Source organism: Semicossyphus pulcher, unplaced genomic scaffold, assembly GCF_022749685.1.
Source record: "Semicossyphus pulcher isolate SPU_LCO1_2020_fin unplaced genomic scaffold, fSemPul1.0.p SCAF_2, whole genome shotgun sequence".
NCBI classification, from domain to species: domain Eukaryota; kingdom Metazoa; phylum Chordata; class Actinopteri; order Labriformes; family Labridae; genus Semicossyphus; species Semicossyphus pulcher.
In genome coordinates this window covers 21,294,319-21,312,083 of record NW_027211693.1, presented here as the reverse complement: position 1 = coordinate 21,312,083, position 17,765 = coordinate 21,294,319, and the positions used below count along the sequence as shown (strand labels likewise).

The window sequence follows — 17,765 nt, the reverse complement described above, 5'->3', positions numbered from 1 at the left end:
TTTTCCAGAAATGTGAACACGTTTTAAACACAGTTTTATTGAATAAGTAATGATCCATGAGCAACAGCAACAAGTCTGAGCTGTGATTAAAGGTACAGTCATTGATCAAACTAACAAGAAAAAGGTCGATTGACTGACAGGTTAAGTGCATGAAACAATAAAATGAAGGCTTTTACTATGAAATGCTTTAAGAGTTATTTTATTCTTTATAATCAGTGAAGCAAAGCAGACCTACATTTGTGACAATCATCAGATGAAAGAATAATATCATATTAAAACAGGCTTTTAAAAATATACAGAGATAAAAAGTCAACAATTATCCAGAAAGAACTCAACAAAAAGTGTCCCTGCTGCCTGCAGTCACGGTGTGTTTTAAAATGATTTACCTGAAGAAGTGAGAGAGTGTTCTCACCTCCGACAGGAGCTCTTACTCCTTTTATTTACACTTGCGACACTACAGTACAATACTTTTAAGAACGTGTCTTGATGTGATGTGAAAATATCAGCTTTATTTACACAAAATCATCGTCTTCAGGCAGAAGTGAAACTAAGGTAAAACATGATGAATTCTAATCTAAACCTTATTTTCACATCTGTAAGACACATGAGCCGATGACAGCAGGTAGGAAACATCACAAATGATTTGCTTTCAGAGAGTTAAAGTTCAGCTGCAGAGCTTCTCATTTCAACCATCATGACAGAAGTATTTTCATACTCCATCGTTTCAGGGGCCGCAGAGTCTTCAGCTTTCTTGACTCTCTTTTTCTTCCAAACAAAATAAACAGTGATCCCAATTAATATCAGAGTAACCACAGCTGCTCGCAAACCTAATACGAGCAGGGAGTGATCTGTTCGGACAAAGAGACACAAGAATCACAAGTCAAAGTGAGGCTCAGATATTATAGGTCATGTCTGCTGGTGCTGGTGATGTGTGTGATGTGTGTGAGGGGTTTTATGGACACTTTGATGTAACTGTCCTTACCCACAGAGGTGTGTGTACCTGGCTTAATACACCGTGTTTCATCGGTTGAAATCTCAATGCGGTTGGATGTTGTTATATTAGTAGAGGGTTTACTTGGCACTGTCTTGTCAGTCTCCTCAGTAGGAATTGTTGTTGGCTTATTACACTGGGTTTCATCGGTTGGATGCAACCACTGCTTTATGTGCGTCCCATTGAGTAACTCACAGTCAAAGAATTCAAAGCCTTAATGGGAAAGAAACAGATCAGTGACTAAAGCATGTTTAATGATCGGTGTCATAACCATAGAGCTGTTTTTAGTCATGTTCTCTCTCACCACAGGTAGATATCTCCTCTTCTTTTATGTCTCGACTGATGTGATTCCTGACTGAGCAGACCAGTCTCCCTGACACTTCTACCTTCAGAGTGATGATCTGATTCTCTTTACTTCCAGAGAGGAGCTGAGTGTCTGTCAGTGTGTTTCCATCCAGAGTCCAGCTGTACTGAGGACTGTCCCCTCCCTCAGAGGAGCAGGAGACCCTCTTCTCTCCCTGGGACAGACACTCAGAGACCAGCTGGACAGAGGACACAGGAGCTGAAGGAGACCCACTCTGGTTACTTTCATTTAAACACAAACATCCACATAGGATACAATCATAAACACAACAGATTTAGACACAGAGACAACATGTATGTCTGTCAATGTTATTTAATTCCCTCATAGACAGAAGAAGTTATTTACCTTGAATTGTCAACTGCAGAGTGCGTGTCAGTGGTTTCTCTCCACTGTCATCAAAGATTTCAAGAGTATATTCACCACCATCATTCCTGCTCAGGTCGTTGATCGTAAATTTTCCATTATTGGGAGAAAATGAGGATCTGCTTTCTATGAGATTAGACACAATCCTATTCTTCCTCCCATGTAGTATTGTTGTTGATCCTTTTTTCCATTGGTATCTAAATGTTTCTGAGGCACTGTCCATCAGCCGGACGTCCACACTTCCTCCCAGAGCTCCATAACACTGAGCTCCATCCTGTCTGCCATCACAGAAGGTTTCCACACCTGGACATGTGAAATGTAAATCATAAAATAAATGACAATGACACCAACCGACCAACATTCAGTCCTGTGAGTGTGTTTTACTTCTGACACTTTAAATACATTTTATGCCTAATACTAATGGTCTTTTATTAAAGTTCTTCTGAATTCAGGACTGTGACGTGTAATTGAGCATTTCTATGCACTGGTGTTGCTACACTTGACGTCGACTTTTGTGTCCCTGAGGGCAAACTTGTTTTGCAGCAAGACAAAACATAAAACATGTCTCGAGCCTTACAGGTTGCTCTCTTATAGGAGATGTTGGACAGATCAGGTAAATTAAAGTCAATACTTTTACTGGACACTTTGCAATATGTTGCAACCTGTTCTTGTCTAAGGATGGACTCAAGTTTGAACAACAGTCAAGTGTTAATATGACCATTGAAATAGGTTTTTAAGTAAGTTTGGCACTCATTGTTTGTTCTCTGCACACGACAGAGAGCCAATGGTCCTGGCTTTCATTGGTTTGAAGCAAACTGCTTTATGTGCGTCCCATTGAGTAACTTACAGTCAAAGAATTCAAAGCCTTCATGGGAAAGAAACAGATCAGTGAGCATGTTTAATCATTAGTGTCATAACCATAGAGCTGTTTTTACTCATGTTCTCGTTCACTCGTGACAAAAGTAGTTATTCACCTTGAATTGTCAACTGCAGAGTGCGTGTCATTGATTTCGCTCCACTGTCATCATAGATTTCAAGAGTATATTCACCACCATCATTCCTGCTCAGGTCGTTGATCCTAAATGTTCCATCATTGGGAGTAAATGAGAATCTGCTTTCAATGAGATTAGACACAATCCTATTCTTCCTCCCATGTAGAATTACTAATGGTCCTTTTCTCCATTGGTATCTATATGTTTCTGAGGCGCTGTCCATCAGCTGGACGTCCACACTTCCTCCCAGAGCTCCATAACACTGAGCTCCATCCCGTCTGCCATCACAGAAGGCTTCCACACCTGGACATGTGAAATGTAAGTCATAAAAACAGTGACAATAATGTAACCTTTGATTTCTACAAAATAAAGGAACATGACAAAGAGGATGGGTCAAATGTAAAGAAATAGTGGGTTTGCTGCAGTCGTCTCTTTCTCACACCACATTTTGCAAACAGGAAGTTCTCCTGAATTTCCGGCCGACCTGTCTGTGGTCGAGTTGCATCTTTGGTATTGTAGGCGCCTTACTTTGACAAGGAATCCTGATGATATTTTACCTGGGTTCCTACAGGCTTGTGGATTTAGCCTTTTGTTGTCTCTTTCTCTGTATTTAGGTTTTTGCTCTGCCTCTTGTTGTGACTCTTTGATCATGAAATATCTTTTTGTTAGTCTGCATCTGGGTCCTCTCCCTTTTAGTTTGAACCTCAAACCGTGACAATGAGTTTGACGATGCAGCGCTAAGCTAATATGTTGTAAAACTCTACACGTTACAGATAATGTTCAGAAGGACCTGAGAGAGAAAAAAATGAAGCTCGGGTAGACAACTCTGAAAAAACAGAACAAAGAACCAGATGAGCCACTTCCCCCAAACACATCAACATGCTCGGCCTCTCTTACGATGCAGGATAAAGAGCGTAACTGGGTTATGAGAAAATGCAGCTTAAGCAAATAGGTTTACAGGATGTGTAGAACGCAACACTGCATGCAGATGAGGACGTCTTCACATGAACTATAAATATAGAAAAAGTTAAATAAAATAATGGAAATACTCTGTATATAACATAATATAAATACTTTGTTATAAATAAAAGTTCTGCTTTCAAAAACTTTAATGAAATAATAGTACAATAGTATCAAAAAATACTTTTACCTTAAAATTATGCAGAATGGCTCATTAATAGATATTATAATACTGTATTATTCTTGTATTTTGTAGTATTAATGTGTTCATCCCTTCATACAGCTGCTAAAGGACACATGACCTCCTTTTGAAAGATTAAAATATCAGTATGCATAAATTATAAATCAATTTTCACACCAAAACTAGTGACTATAAAACAACGTGTGTGTCCTTAATTTAAATGTGCAAATGAAAAGCACATTATGTGATTTCTTTAGCATTTTTCATCATTTCTACGCAGACATAACAGCAAAAACATGGCCGCTTAAAATCATGAAAAGTGATTGAAACTAAATTGTGTTCCCACAGTCCAAATCTAAGAGTAATATCTGCAGTAGTTAAAAAACTCACCGTGAGAGACTCCGAGCAGCGTCACCAACAGGGCAAACACAGCTCTCATGTCTGAAACGTCTCCTGTCAGTGATCCGGAGACGCTGTGAAAGCTCTGAGAAACTGATGTGTCTGTATATTCATGATATTCATGTACAGTTGTTGTGGGTGGAGATGTAGGCAGGAAGTAACGTTTGAAACCAAGAAAAACCACACACTGACTTATTGCACAGTTGGTGTTTATTTTTATACTTCTCTTTTTTAATCTCTCTTGTAGTTCTATTTTCTTCATTTTTAGTGTTAATTTTCTTGAATCACAGATGTTTTGTGTCTGTAAAACAATAAAAGGACTTAATCTTGGGTCAGCCCATCCCTTAAATCAATAAACAAATTGCTTCATAATGATACAAAATGAGGTAAAGGGAATTTCTTTGGTCCGTCACACACAAGTTTGTATGTTTCATTGCAGCGTCCTACGCTGTAATCCTACAGTGCTTTAACCTTTGTCCTCAAAGCTTTTTACAGAGATTTGTTCAACTCATGCTTGTTGTTGCATCACACCAAATGTTTTGTTCCTCATTTGTAAGAGAAACGTATGAAGCACCTCTTTCAGCTCTGTCATACCCTCCTCGTTCATCTCTCTCACAGTCACTCTCAGTGATCTACTGAAAGTTCTGTCGGGAAGACAATATTTGTCATGCTAGTTTATTTCTTCTGCTCTCACTCCCCTCACACATGCTCACTCATTTTTCTTTAGTCAGCGATGGACCAATCAAAAAGGTGAAACGACGAAGGTGAACAAAAGAGAAAATGTACTTTATTATTTTGAAAAAGTCACAAACGTAACAAATTCAGCGGGCGCTATGAGATCCTCGTGGTGTTGCTTGCTAACTCGAACTCTGTGGCTCTTTCTGAGTTTGAGCATGTTTTCCGGAGCTTTTTAGAGTGGCTGTGAGAAATGTATTTTGCTTCTGTTATTAGATCAAACGGCGTGCTGGTGCCAAATATAAACTCTCGGTACTCTTCACACAACGCATGAGAGAGAGCACACAACCGCTACATTGGCCCACAGAGATCTGAAACTGTTCCTGGTTTGAAGCCCTCATTTTGCTCCTCATTAATGAAGTCTTGTTGGACTCTGGCGCCCCCAAGTGGCAGATCACAGCACATATAAACACTCAATATGTCGGGAGGCAGACTGTTTTATAAAAGCTCTGACAGGTTTATGATTCATTTTCATTCATCCTTTTATTTTCCAGAAATGTGAACACATTTTAAACACAGTTTTATTGAATAAGTAATGATCCATGAGCAACAGCAACAAGTCTCAGCTGTGATTAAAGGTACAGTCATTGATCAAACTAACAAGAAAAAGGTCGATTGACTGACAGGTTAAGTGCATGAAACAATAAAATGAAGGCTTTTACTATGAAATGCTTTAAGAGTTATTTTATTCTCATTCTTTATAATCAGTGAAGCAAAGCAGACCTACATTTGTGACAATCATCAGATGAAAGAATAATATCATATTAAAACAGGCTTTTAAAAATATACAGAGATAAAAAGTCAACAATTATCCAGAAAGAACTCAACAAAAAGTGTCCCTGCTGCCTGCAGTCACGGTGTGTTTTAAAATGATTTACCTGAAGAAGTGAGAGAGTGTTCTCACCTCCGACAGGAGCTCTTACTCCTTTTATTTACACTTGCGACACTACAGTACAATACTTTTAAGAACGTGTCTTGATGTGATGTGAAAATATCAGCTTTATTTACACAAAATCATCGTCTTCAGGCAGAAGTGAAACTAAGGTAAAACATGATGAATTCTAATCTAAACCTTATTTTCACATCTGTAAGACACATGAGCCGATGACAGCAGGTAGGAAACATCACAAATGATTTGCTTTCAGAGAGTTAAAGTTCAGCTGCAGAGCTTCTCATTTCAACCATCATAACAGAAGTATTTTCATTCTCCATCGCTTCAGGGGCCGCAGAGTCTTCAGCTTTCTTGACTCTCTTTTTCTTCCAAACAAAATAAACAGTGATCCCAATTAATATCAGAGTAACCACAGCTGCTCGCAAACCACACACGAGCAGGGAGTGATCTGTTCGGACAAAGAGACACAAGAATCACAAGTCAAAGTGAGGCTCAGATATTATAGGTCATGTCTGCTGGTGTTGGTGATGTGGGCGAGGGGTTTTATGGACACTTAAATGTTACTGTCCTTACCCACAGAAGTGTCTGAGTTTGTTGTAGAGTTTGTTTTTGGCTCAATACACAGGTTGTTAGTGGATTCAAGCGTCCAATGTGATATGTGCATCCCATTGGATGAGATGCAGTCGGTGTACATGAAGCCTTTAGGAAAGACACAGATCAATGACAGATGTACGGTTAATCATCAGAGTCATAATCATCGAGTTGTTTTCAACACGTTCTCACTCACCACAGACAGATATCCTGCTGATGTGATTCCTGACTGAGCAGACCAGTCGTCCTGACACGTCTTGTTTCAGAGTGATGATCTGACTCTCTTTACTTCCAGAGAGGAGCTGAGTGTCTGTCAGTGTGTTTCCACCCAGAGTCAAGCTGTACTGAGGACTGTCCCCTCCCTCAGAGGAGCAGGAGACCCTCATCTCTCCCCGAGACAGACATTTAGAGACCAGCTGGACAGAGGACACAGAAGCTGAAGGAGACACACTTAAGTTACTTTTTTTGTATTTTTATAGAAACATTGCCATTCTATAAATAGAACAGACATAGATTTAGATATTTATGGATTATTATATTTATATCAGTCAATATTACAAAATTACCCAGTTATTTACCTTGAATTGTCAGCTGCAGAGTGTTCTTCACTGGATTTGTTCCACTGTCATCATAGATTTCAAGAGTATATTCACCACCATCATTCCTGCTCAGGTCGTTGATCGTAAATGTTCCATTACTGGGAGCGAATGAGGATCTGCTTTCTATGAGATTAGACGCAATCCTATTCTTCCTCACATGTAGTATTATGAATGATCCTTTTTTCCATTGGTATCTAAATGTTTCATTGGCGCTGTCCATCAGCTGGACGACCACACTTCCTCCCAGAGCTGCATAACACTGAGCTCCATCCTGTCTGCCATCACAGAAGGCTTCCACACCTGGACATGTGAAATATAAATCGTAAAATAAATGACAATGACACCAACCGACCCACATTTATTACTGTGAGTTGAAATGGGGTTTATTCAGTCTGAGTGAACCAATTGAAGATGGGCTCTTGTAATTGTGAACATATCCTTTAATTAAGAAATTTCAAATGTATTCCATCACTACCTGTTTTGGGATAATACTGTAATTTCCTTATAAAACTTTAAGTCATTTTGTTAAACTAGTTAGGCTAACCCAGTAATAACAAACGTATGTATGTCAAACTTTGTTCATACTGTATTATTGAGCACTACTGCAGAGAAACGTTATTATGTGAAGTTGTGATATGACAGGAAGAAGCATGTCTATCTACTCACCCATAGTGGCGACCTCTGATTTTATAATCCTGGTAGGAGTTGTTGTTGGTTCAAAACAGCGGGTTTCATCAGTTGGAAGCAACCACTGTTTTATGTGCATCCCATTGAGTAAGGTGCAGTCAAAGAATTCATAGCCTAAATGGGAAAGAAACAGATCAGTGACTGATGCATGTTTAATCATCAGTGTCATATTCATGGAGCTGTTTTCTTCTCATGTTCTCTCTCACCACAGGTAGATATCGTCTCTTCTTTTGAGACACTACGGATGTGATTCCTGACTGAGCAAACCAGTCGTCCTGACACGTCTTGTTTCAGAGTGATGATCTGACTCTCTTTACTTCCAGAGAGGAGCTGAGTGTCTGTCAGTGTGTTTCCATCCAGAGTCCAGCTGTACTGAGGACTGTCCCCTCCCTCAGAGGAGCAGGAGACCCTCTTCTCTCCGTGGGACAGACACTCAGAGACCAGCTGGACAGAGGACACAGGAGCTGAAGGAGACCCACTCAGGTTACTTTCATTTAAACAGAAACATTCAGATATGTTCTCTATCGTATTGAGACAATCTCTCCACTCTGTTACATATTCAATATGTATGGGGGGAATGGTCCCCCTGCCATCAGGGTACGTGGATACTTCTTTAAGACACACCGGCTTGCCCAGCCACGGTCAATCTATAAAGCACCTGTGCTGTCTCTGGTGGTCTCACCAGTCTCCCAGTTACGGCAGCGGTGGATCCCTATTCCGGGTCCTGTGTTGAGGGCTGGCCCTGAAAGCGGGCTAACAGTGGATTGGACATCGCGACTTCCCATCAGGCTGGCGTCTCTCTGCCTCCAGTGGAAATCCATGGTGGTCAGACGGCAGAATCCCCAGAGTGTATTACTTGGGGTCAGCTAACTCACTTAGTGGAGAAGTCCAGTAGGAAAAGCAAAACGCGATACCAATATATTACCGACCAGGCTGTTGTTGCAGGCTCATCCCCGCTTGCTCAGGGCTGTGCATGTATCAGGGCGGCTGAACATGTCAGCAGATATCATGTCAGGAGGAGGCCCACACCCAGCCTATTGGGGTTGCTGAATTGATATGGCTCTCTCTTAAAACAGCCTTCCTGTTGACCATAACCTCTACCAGAAGGATAAGTGAGCTCCAGGCACTGTCCGATCACAGTGACTGCTGCAGGTTTTTGCCTCCCCGGGCAAGCGCAATCCTTCACCCAACCCATCATTCCTGCCCTAAGTTCCATCAGTGTTCCACCTGTTCCAACCAGTGGAGCTATGTTCACTCTCCTCTCTTGAAGAAGAGCAGGAGGTCGAGCAGCTCTAGTCCATGTTATGCCCTGTGAGGGCCTTAGCAGAATACATCAGACGCACTCAGACCCTCAGAGAGACTGAGCATCTCCTTACGTGCTTTCAGTCTGTGTGGATAGGCCATTATCGAAGCCTAGGATGTCCCACTGGGTTGTGGACACAACCCAGCAGGCATTATGTGCTTTGGGGCGTGCCAGTCCCTTCCGGGGTTCATGCACACTCAGCCTGTGGTGTTGCTTCATAGGGCCTTGTAGCGGGGGGCTTCTCTCGCCATGATATGTGCAGGAGCTACGCGGTCATTTAAGTCCACATTTGCAAGGTCCTACCATCTGAATGTAGCAGCCAGTCTCTCCTTTGGTGAGCAAGAGCTGGTTGTGACATGCCAATTAACGTTTAGGCCTTGTGGGCTATGAGTTTTTCACCGGTTGGTTGTCTCTTCAGTCAGCCTAGCGACTTGTGGACTGGCCGGAGCGACCACGCCGATCCTAAGTTGGCCCTGCATCTTGCCTTTATTTGCCTTCCCAGGGTCAGTCTTGTGTCTTGCAGTATGACCTCAGCAGCTCTTCTGCCTCTCAGACTTGGCCTTTGCGTCTTGCGGGACCTTGACTTGGATGTAAATGTAAATAGTATGTAAATAGTGTACATTCGCACATACTTTGTTTGTACCTATTGTTTCATGAATTTGGCCCTCATGGGGTGTCTTAAAGAGTTCCCTGTACATATGGAATATGTAACGGAGTGGAGAGATAGTGTCAATACCATAGAGAACGCTTGGTTATGTTATGATCTTGGTCCTCTAACTGAAGAGACTATCTCTCCTGCTTATAGGCCGCTCTGAGATGTTTCCACTCAAACTATCACTGATTCCATGCCAGCACAGGTGCTCTATAGATTAATAATGAGGTGTGGGTGGGCAAGCCGTTAAAAGAAGTATCCATGTACCCTGACGGCAAGGGGATCATTCCCCCGTACATATGGAATATGTAACGGAGTGGAGACAGACTCTTCACAGAGAGAACCAAGGTTACAACGTAACCAAGAGATACAATGATAAACACAACAGATTTAGATACAGAGATATGTAGAACATAACATGTATGTCTGTCAATATTATTTAATTCCCTCATAGACAGAAGTAGTTATTTACCTTGAATTGTCAACTGCAGAGTGCGCTTCACTGGATTTGTTCCACTGTCATCATAGATTTCAAGAGTATATTCACCACCATCATTCCTGCTCAGGTCGTTGATCCTAAATGTTCCATTATTGGGAGAAAATGAGGATCTGCTTTCTATGAGATTAAACACAGTAATATTCTTCCTCCCATTTAGTATTGTTGTTGATCCTTTTTTCCACTGGTATCTAAATATCTCTGAGGCGCTGTCCATCAGCTGGACGTCCACACTTCCTCCCAGAGCTCCATAACACTGAGCTCCATCCTGTCTGCCATCACAGAAGGTTTCCACACCTGGACATGTGAAATATAAGTCGTAAAATAAATGACAATGACACCAACCGACCCACATTCAGTCCTGTGAGTGTGTTTCACTTCTGACACTTTAAATACATTTTATGCCTAATACTAATGGTCTTTTATTAAAGTTCTTCTGAATTCAGGACTGTGACGTGTAATTGAGCATTTCTATGCACTGGTGTTGCTACACTTGACGTCGACTTTTGTGTCCCTGAGGGCAAACTTGTTTTGCAGCAAGACAAAACATAAAACATGTCTCGAGCCTTACAGGTTGCTCTCTTATAGGAGATGTTGGACAGATCAGGTAACTTAAAGTCAATACTTTTACTGGACACTTTGCAATATGTTGCAACCTGTTCTTGTCTAAGGATGGACTCAAATTTGAACAACAGTCAAGTGTTAATATGACCATTGAAATAGGTTTTTAAGTAAGTTTGGCACTCATTGTTTGTTCTCTGCGCTCGACAGAGAGCCAATGGTCCTGGCTTTCATTGGTTTGAAGCAAACTGCTTTATGTGTGTCCCATTGAGTAACTTACAGTCAAAGAATTCAAAGCCTTCATGGGAAAGAAACAGATCAGTGAGCATGTTTAATCATTAGTGTCATAATCATGGAGCTGTTTTTACTCATGTTCTCTCTCACCACAGGTAGATATCTTCTCTTCTTTTGAAACACGACTGATGTTATTCCTGACTGAGCAAACCAGTCGTCCTGACACGTCTTGTTTCAGAGTGATGATCTGATTCTCTTTACTTCCAGAGAGGAGCTGAGTGTCTGTCAGTGTGTTTCCATCCAGAGTCCAGCTGTACTGAGGACTGTCCCCTCCCTCAGAGGAGCAGGAGACCCTCATCTCTCCATGGGACAGACACTCAGAGACCAGCTGGACAGAGGACACAGGAGCTGAAGGAGGCACACTCAGGTTACTATTCATATACAGAAACAGTCATTCTAAACAATTTCTAATAAAGAACAGACAGATATATGTAGAATATTACATGTCCTTCACCATTATTTAATTCCCTCATAGACAAAAGTAGTTATTTACCTTGAATTGTCAACTGCAGAGTGCGTGTCAGTGGTTTCTTTCCACTTTCATCATAGATTTCAAGAGTATATTCACCACCATCATTCCTGCTCAGGTCGTTGATCGTAAATGTTCCATTTTTGGGAGTAAATGAGGATCTGCTTTCTATGAGATTAGACACAATCCTATTCTTCCTCCCATTTAGTATTGTTGTTGATCCTTTTTTCCATTGGTATCTAAATGTTTCTGAGGCGCTGTCCATCAGCTGGACGACCACACTTCCTCTCAGACCTCCATAACACTGAGCTCCATCCTGTCTGCCATCACAGAAGGTTTCCACACCTGGACATGTGAAATGTAAGTCATAAAAACAGTGACAATAATGTAACCATTGGTTTCTACAAAATGAAGGAACATGACAAAGAGGATGGGTCAAACGTAAAGAAATAGTGGGTTTGCTGCAGCCGTCTCTTTCTCACACCACATTTTGCAAACAGGAAGTTGTTCTTCTGAATTTCCGGCCGACCTGTCTGTGGTCGAGTTGCATCTTGGGTATTGTAGGCGCCTTACTTTGACAAGGAATCCTGATGATATTTTACCTGGGTTCCTACAGGCTTGTGGATTTAGCCTTTTGTTGTCTCTTTCTCTGTATTTAGGTTTTTGCTCTGCCTCTTGTTGTGACTCTTTGATCATGAAATATCTTTTTGTTAGTCTGCATCTGGGTCCTCTCCCTTTTAGTTTGAACCTCAAACCGTGACAATGAGTTTGATGATGCAGCGCTAAGCTAATATGTTGTAAAACTCTACACGTTACAGATAATGTTCAGAAGGACCTGAGAGAGAAAAAAATGAAGCTCGGGTAGACAACTCTGAAAAAACAGAACAAAGAACCAGATGAGCCACTTCCCCCAAACACATCAACATGCTCGGCCTCTCTTACGATGCAGGATAAAGGGCGTGACCTGGTTATGAGAAAATGCAGCTTAAGCAAATAGGTTTACAGGATGTGTAGAACGCAACACTGCATGCAGATGAGGACGTCTTCACATGAACTATAATATAGAAAAAGTTCAATAAAATAATGGAAATACTCTGTATATAACATAATATAAATACTTTGTTATAAATAAAAGTTCTGCTTTCAAAAACTTTAATGAAATAATAGTACAATAGTATCAAAAAATACTTTTACCTTAAAATTATGCAGAATGGCTCATTAATAGATATTATAATACTGTATTATTCTTGTATTTTGTAGTATTAATGTGTTCATCACTTCATACAGCTGCTAAAGGACACATGACCTCCTTTTGAAAGATTAAAATATCAGTATGCATAAATTATAAATCAATTTTCACACCAAAACTAGTGACTATAAAACAACGTGTGTGTCCTTAATTTAAATGTGCAAATGAAAAGCACATTATGTGATTTCTTTAGCATTTTTCATCATTTCTACGCAGACATAACAGCAAAAACATGGCCGCTTAAAATCATGAAAAAGTGATTGAAACTAAATTGTGTTCCCACAGTCCAAATCTAAGAGTAATATCTGCAATAGTTAAAAAACTCACCGTGAGAGACTCCGAGCAGCGTCACCAACAGGGCAAACACAGCTCTCATGTCTGAAACGTCTCCTGTCAGTGATCCGGAGACGCTGTGAAAGCTCTGAGAAACTGATGTGTCTGTATATTCATGATAATCATGTACAGTTGTTATGGGTGGAGATGTAGGCAGGAAGTAACGTTTAAAACCAACAAAAACCACACACTGACTTATTGCACAGTTGGTGTTTATTTTCTACTTCTCTTTTTTCTTATCTCTCTAAGTAGATCTTAGATCTAAGTAGGTCTTGTAGTTCTGTTTTCTTCATTTTTATTGTTAATTTTCTTGAATCACAGATGTTTTGTGTCTGTAAAACAATAAAACGACTTAATCTTGGGTCAGCCCATCCCTTAAATCAATAAACAAATGGCTTCATAATGATACAAAATGAGGTACAGGGAATTTCTTTGGTCCGTCACACTAAAATTTGAAGGCCACAAATCGACATTTTTACTGAGGGAAAAGGATCAAAGTCAGTTTAACACAGTGGTTCTCAAACTTTTTCTGTCAAGCCCCCCATTGGAGAAAAAAAAATGTCCAGGCCCCCCCTCGACCCCCCCAAAAAATGTCACAAATTCAATTGCTTCATTAGACTTTTTCAAATAGAAATATAACAAAATGTGCAATAACTTTTTCAGAACGATAACAATAACGTTCAATCAGTGCTTAAAAAAAAACAGTGTTTTCGCTACATACATTTTGCTGAGTGAAGGAAAGCAAAGTGATCAGATTAAAGTAGATTGTGAATCAAAACTTAATACAGTGAAGAAAAGAGTACAATTAGAGTGTGGAAGTCTGCATTTGATGTGCTTCTCACAGAAATCTTTGACATATGCAAGGGCAACGTGTTTGTGTACTGTGCCACCCGAAAATGAGTCCGGGTTGTCCGACCTCAAAACATAGTTCCGCCTGCTACATTTTCCAAACGTTGGCACGCCCCCCCCTGTCATTCCACCTGGGGGGCGCCCCCCCACAGTTTGAGAATCACTGATTTTAAATTAAGTTTGGCACTCATTGTTTGTTCTCTGCACACGACAGAGAGCCAATGGCCCTGGCTTTCACTGGTTTGAAGCAAACTGCTTTATGTGTGTCCCACTGAGTAACTTACAGTCAAATAATTCAAAGCCTTCATGGGAAAGAAACAGATCAGTGAGCATGTTTAATCATTAGTGTCATAACCATAGAGCTGTTTTTACTCATGTTCTCTCTCACCACAGGTAGATATCTTCTCTTCTTTTGAAACACGACTGATGTTATTCCTGACTGAGCAAACCAGTCGTCCTGACACGTCTTGTTTCAGAGTGATGATCTGACTCTCTTTACTTCCAGAGAGGAGCTGAGTGTCTGTCAGTGTGTTTCCATCCAGAGTCCAGCTGTACTGAGGACTGTCCCCTCCCTCAGAGGAGCAGGAGACCCTCATCTCTCCGTGGGACAGACGCTCAGAGACCAGCTGGACAGAGGACACAGGAGCTGAAGGAGACCCACTCAGGTTACTATTCATATACAGAAACAGTCATTCTAAACAATTTCTTATAAAGAACAGACAGATATATGTAGAATATTACATGTCCTTCACCATTATTTAATTCCCTCATAGACAGAAGAAGTTATTTACCTTGAATTGTCAGCTGCAGAGTGCGCTTCACTGGATTTGTTCCACTTTCATCATAGATTTCAAGAGTATATTCACCACTATCATTCCTGCTCAGGTCGTTGATCGTAAATGTTCCATCATTGGGAGTAAATGAGGATCTGCTTTTTATGAGATTAAACACAATATTATTCTTCCTCCAATTTAGTATTCCAAATGGTCCCTTTTTCCATTGGTATTTAAATATCTCTGAGGCGCTGTCCATCAGCTGGACGTCCACACTTCCTCCCAGAGCTCCATAACACTGAGCTCCATCCTGTCTGCCATCACAGAAGGTTTCCACACCTGGACATTTGAGAAAAAAACAAAAACATTTTGACATCACAGTTTTGATCTTTTAATTTTTGCAAGATAAATGACTGTAACAATGTTTTCGGGATATGCAAATATTAATCTTAAGCAAAATCGTCAGTCACTTGTTGACCGCACTAATCGAACAGGCCTTTATGGTCATGCAGCTGAACGTTACACAGACAAGTTACAGTTTCACACCTAAAGAACTTAATTTTAATTAAAGAGAGTAATAGTGAAGTATATTTAATTTAGAATATGGATTAGTATGATATAATAGTGTTGTTCCACTGTTGTTATTATTTATAGTCTTAGTATAAGCATGATTCAACTGCAAAGACAACCGAGTGCAATGTCGCCCACTCTTTTATTTTAACTCTGAAGTGACTAAAGAAACTGAAGTTAAATTAACCTCTGAATTTAAAGGTTATTTTTTAAAAGTTGAAACTTAAAAAACTCAAATATTGGTTCAAAACTGCCGCAGTTGCTGATTGATTCTTATCACTGAATTTATCAATAAGAGATTTAATTTTCTTCAGACCAAACAGATGATCTCCAGCTTGTATTCGATCTGAGGATAATGCCGACTGTACTCATGAAACCTACATCTGCATAAAAAACATTGTTTCACATAAAATTGCTCTGCGCTCGACAGAGAGCCAATGGTCCTGGCTTTCATTGGTTTGAAGCAAACTGTTTTATGTGCGTCCCATTGAGTAACTTACAGTCAAAGAATTCAAAGCCTTCATGGGAAAGAAACAGATCAGTGACTAAAGCATGTTTAATCATTAGTGTCATAACCATAGAGCTGTTTTTACTCATGTTCTCGTTCACTTGTGACAAAAGTAGTTATTTACCTTGAATTGTCAACTGCAGAGTGCGTGTCAGTGGTTTCACTCCACTTTCATCATAGATTTCAAGAGTATATTCACCACCATCATTCCTGCTCAGGTCGTTGATCGTAAATGTTCCATCATTGGGAGAAAATGAGGATCTGCTTTCAATGAAATTAGACACAATCCTATTCTTCCTCCCATTTAGTATTGATGTTGATCCTTTTTTCCATTGGTATCTAAATATTTCTGAGGCACTGTCCATCAGCCGGACGACCACACCTCCTCCCAGAGCTCCATAACACTGAGCTCCATCCTGTCTGCCATCACAGAAGGTTTCCACACCTGGACATGTGAGAAAAAAACAAAAACATTTTGACATCACAATTTTGATCTTTTAATTTTTGCAAGATAAATGACTGTAACAATGTTTTCGGGATATGCAAATATTAATCTTAAGCAAAATCGTCAGTCACTTGTTGACCGCACTAATCGAACAGGCCTTTATGGTCATGCAGCTGAACGTCACACAGACAAGTTACAGTTTCACACCTAAAGAACTTAATTTTAATTAAAGAGAGTAATAGTGAAATATATTTAATTTAGAATATGGATTAGTATGATATAATAGTGTTGTTCCACTGTTGTTATTATTTATAGTCTTAGTAAAACCATGATTCAACTGCAAAGACAACCGAGTGCAATGTCGCCCACTCTTTTATTTTAACTCTGAAGTGACTAAAGAAACTGAAGTTAAATTAACCTCTGAATTTATAGATTCTTGTTTAAAAGTTGAAACTTAAAAAACTCAAATATTGGTTCAAAACTGCCGCAGTTGCTGATTGATTCTTATCACTGAATTTATCAATAAGAGATTTAATTTTCTTCAGACCAAACAGATGATCTCCAGCTTGTATTCGATCTGAGGATAATGCCGACTGTACTCATGAAACCTACATCTGCATAAAAAACATTGTTTCACATAAAATTGCTCTGCGCTCGACAGAGAGCCAATGGTCCTGGCTTTCATTGGTTTGAAGCAAACTGCTTTATGTGCGTCCCATTGAGTAACTTACAGTCAAAGAATTCAAAGCCTTCATGGGAAAGAAACAGATCAGTGACTAAAGCATGTTTAATCATTAGTGTCATAACCATAGAGCTGCTTTTACTCATGTTCTCGTTCACTCGTGACAAAAGTAGTTATTCACCTTGAATTGTCAACTGCAGAGTGCGTGTCAGTGGTTTCACTCCACTTTCATCAGAGATTTCAAGAGTATATTCACCACCATCATTCCTGCTCAGGTCGTTGATCCTAAATGTTCCATCATTGGGAGAAAATGAGGATCTGCTTTCAATGAGATTAGACACAATCCTATTCTTCCTCCCATTTAGTATTGATGTTGATCCTTTTCTCCATTGGTATCTAAATGTCTCTGAGGCGCTGTCCATCAGCCGGACGACCACACTTCCTCCCAGAGCTCCATAACACTGAGCTCCATCCTGTCTGCCATCACAGAAGGTTTCCACACCTGGACATGTGAAATGTAAGTCATAAAAACAGTGACAATAATGTAACCTTTGATTTCTACAAAATGAAGGAACATGACAAAGAGGATGGGTCAAACGTAAAGAAATAGTGGGTTTGCTGCAGCCGTCTCTTTCTCACACCACATTTTGCAAACAGGAAGTTGTTCTGAATTTCCGGCCGACCTGTCTGTGGTCGAGTTGCATCTTGGGTATTGTAGGCGCCTTACTTTGACAAGGAATCCTGATGATATTTTACCTGGGTTCCTACAGGCTTGTGGATTTAGCCTTTTGTTGTCTCTTTCTCTGTATTTAGGTTTTTGCTCTGCC

At 40.2% G+C, this 17,765-nt stretch overlaps 1 protein-coding gene and 1 long non-coding RNA gene across 2 annotated transcripts; both read right to left on the bottom strand.

The window, feature by feature from the left end:
- Window positions 1–231: 231 nt before the first annotated feature.
- On the bottom strand, window positions 232–1,521 carry LOC138598735 (uncharacterized). The gene is made up of 3 exons (XR_011308656.1): window positions 1,296–1,521; window positions 1,001–1,204; window positions 232–848 (listed from the first exon to the last, which is right to left on the bottom strand). It is a non-coding gene; the product is annotated as an uncharacterized lncRNA (long non-coding RNA).
- Window positions 1,522–5,689: 4,168 nt separating this feature from the next.
- On the bottom strand, window positions 5,690–8,575 carry LOC138597828 (uncharacterized). Its single transcript, XM_069669349.1, has 7 exons — window positions 8,437–8,575; window positions 7,961–8,218; window positions 7,734–7,868; window positions 7,047–7,367; window positions 6,665–6,904; window positions 6,451–6,576; window positions 5,690–6,325 (listed from the first exon to the last, which is right to left on the bottom strand). Exons 1-7 carry the CDS (start codon window positions 8,573–8,575, stop codon window positions 6,135–6,137), a joined length of 1,410 nt encoding a protein of 469 aa, XP_069525450.1. The 3' UTR covers window positions 5,690–6,134.
- Window positions 8,576–17,765: the final 9,190 nt, after the last annotated feature.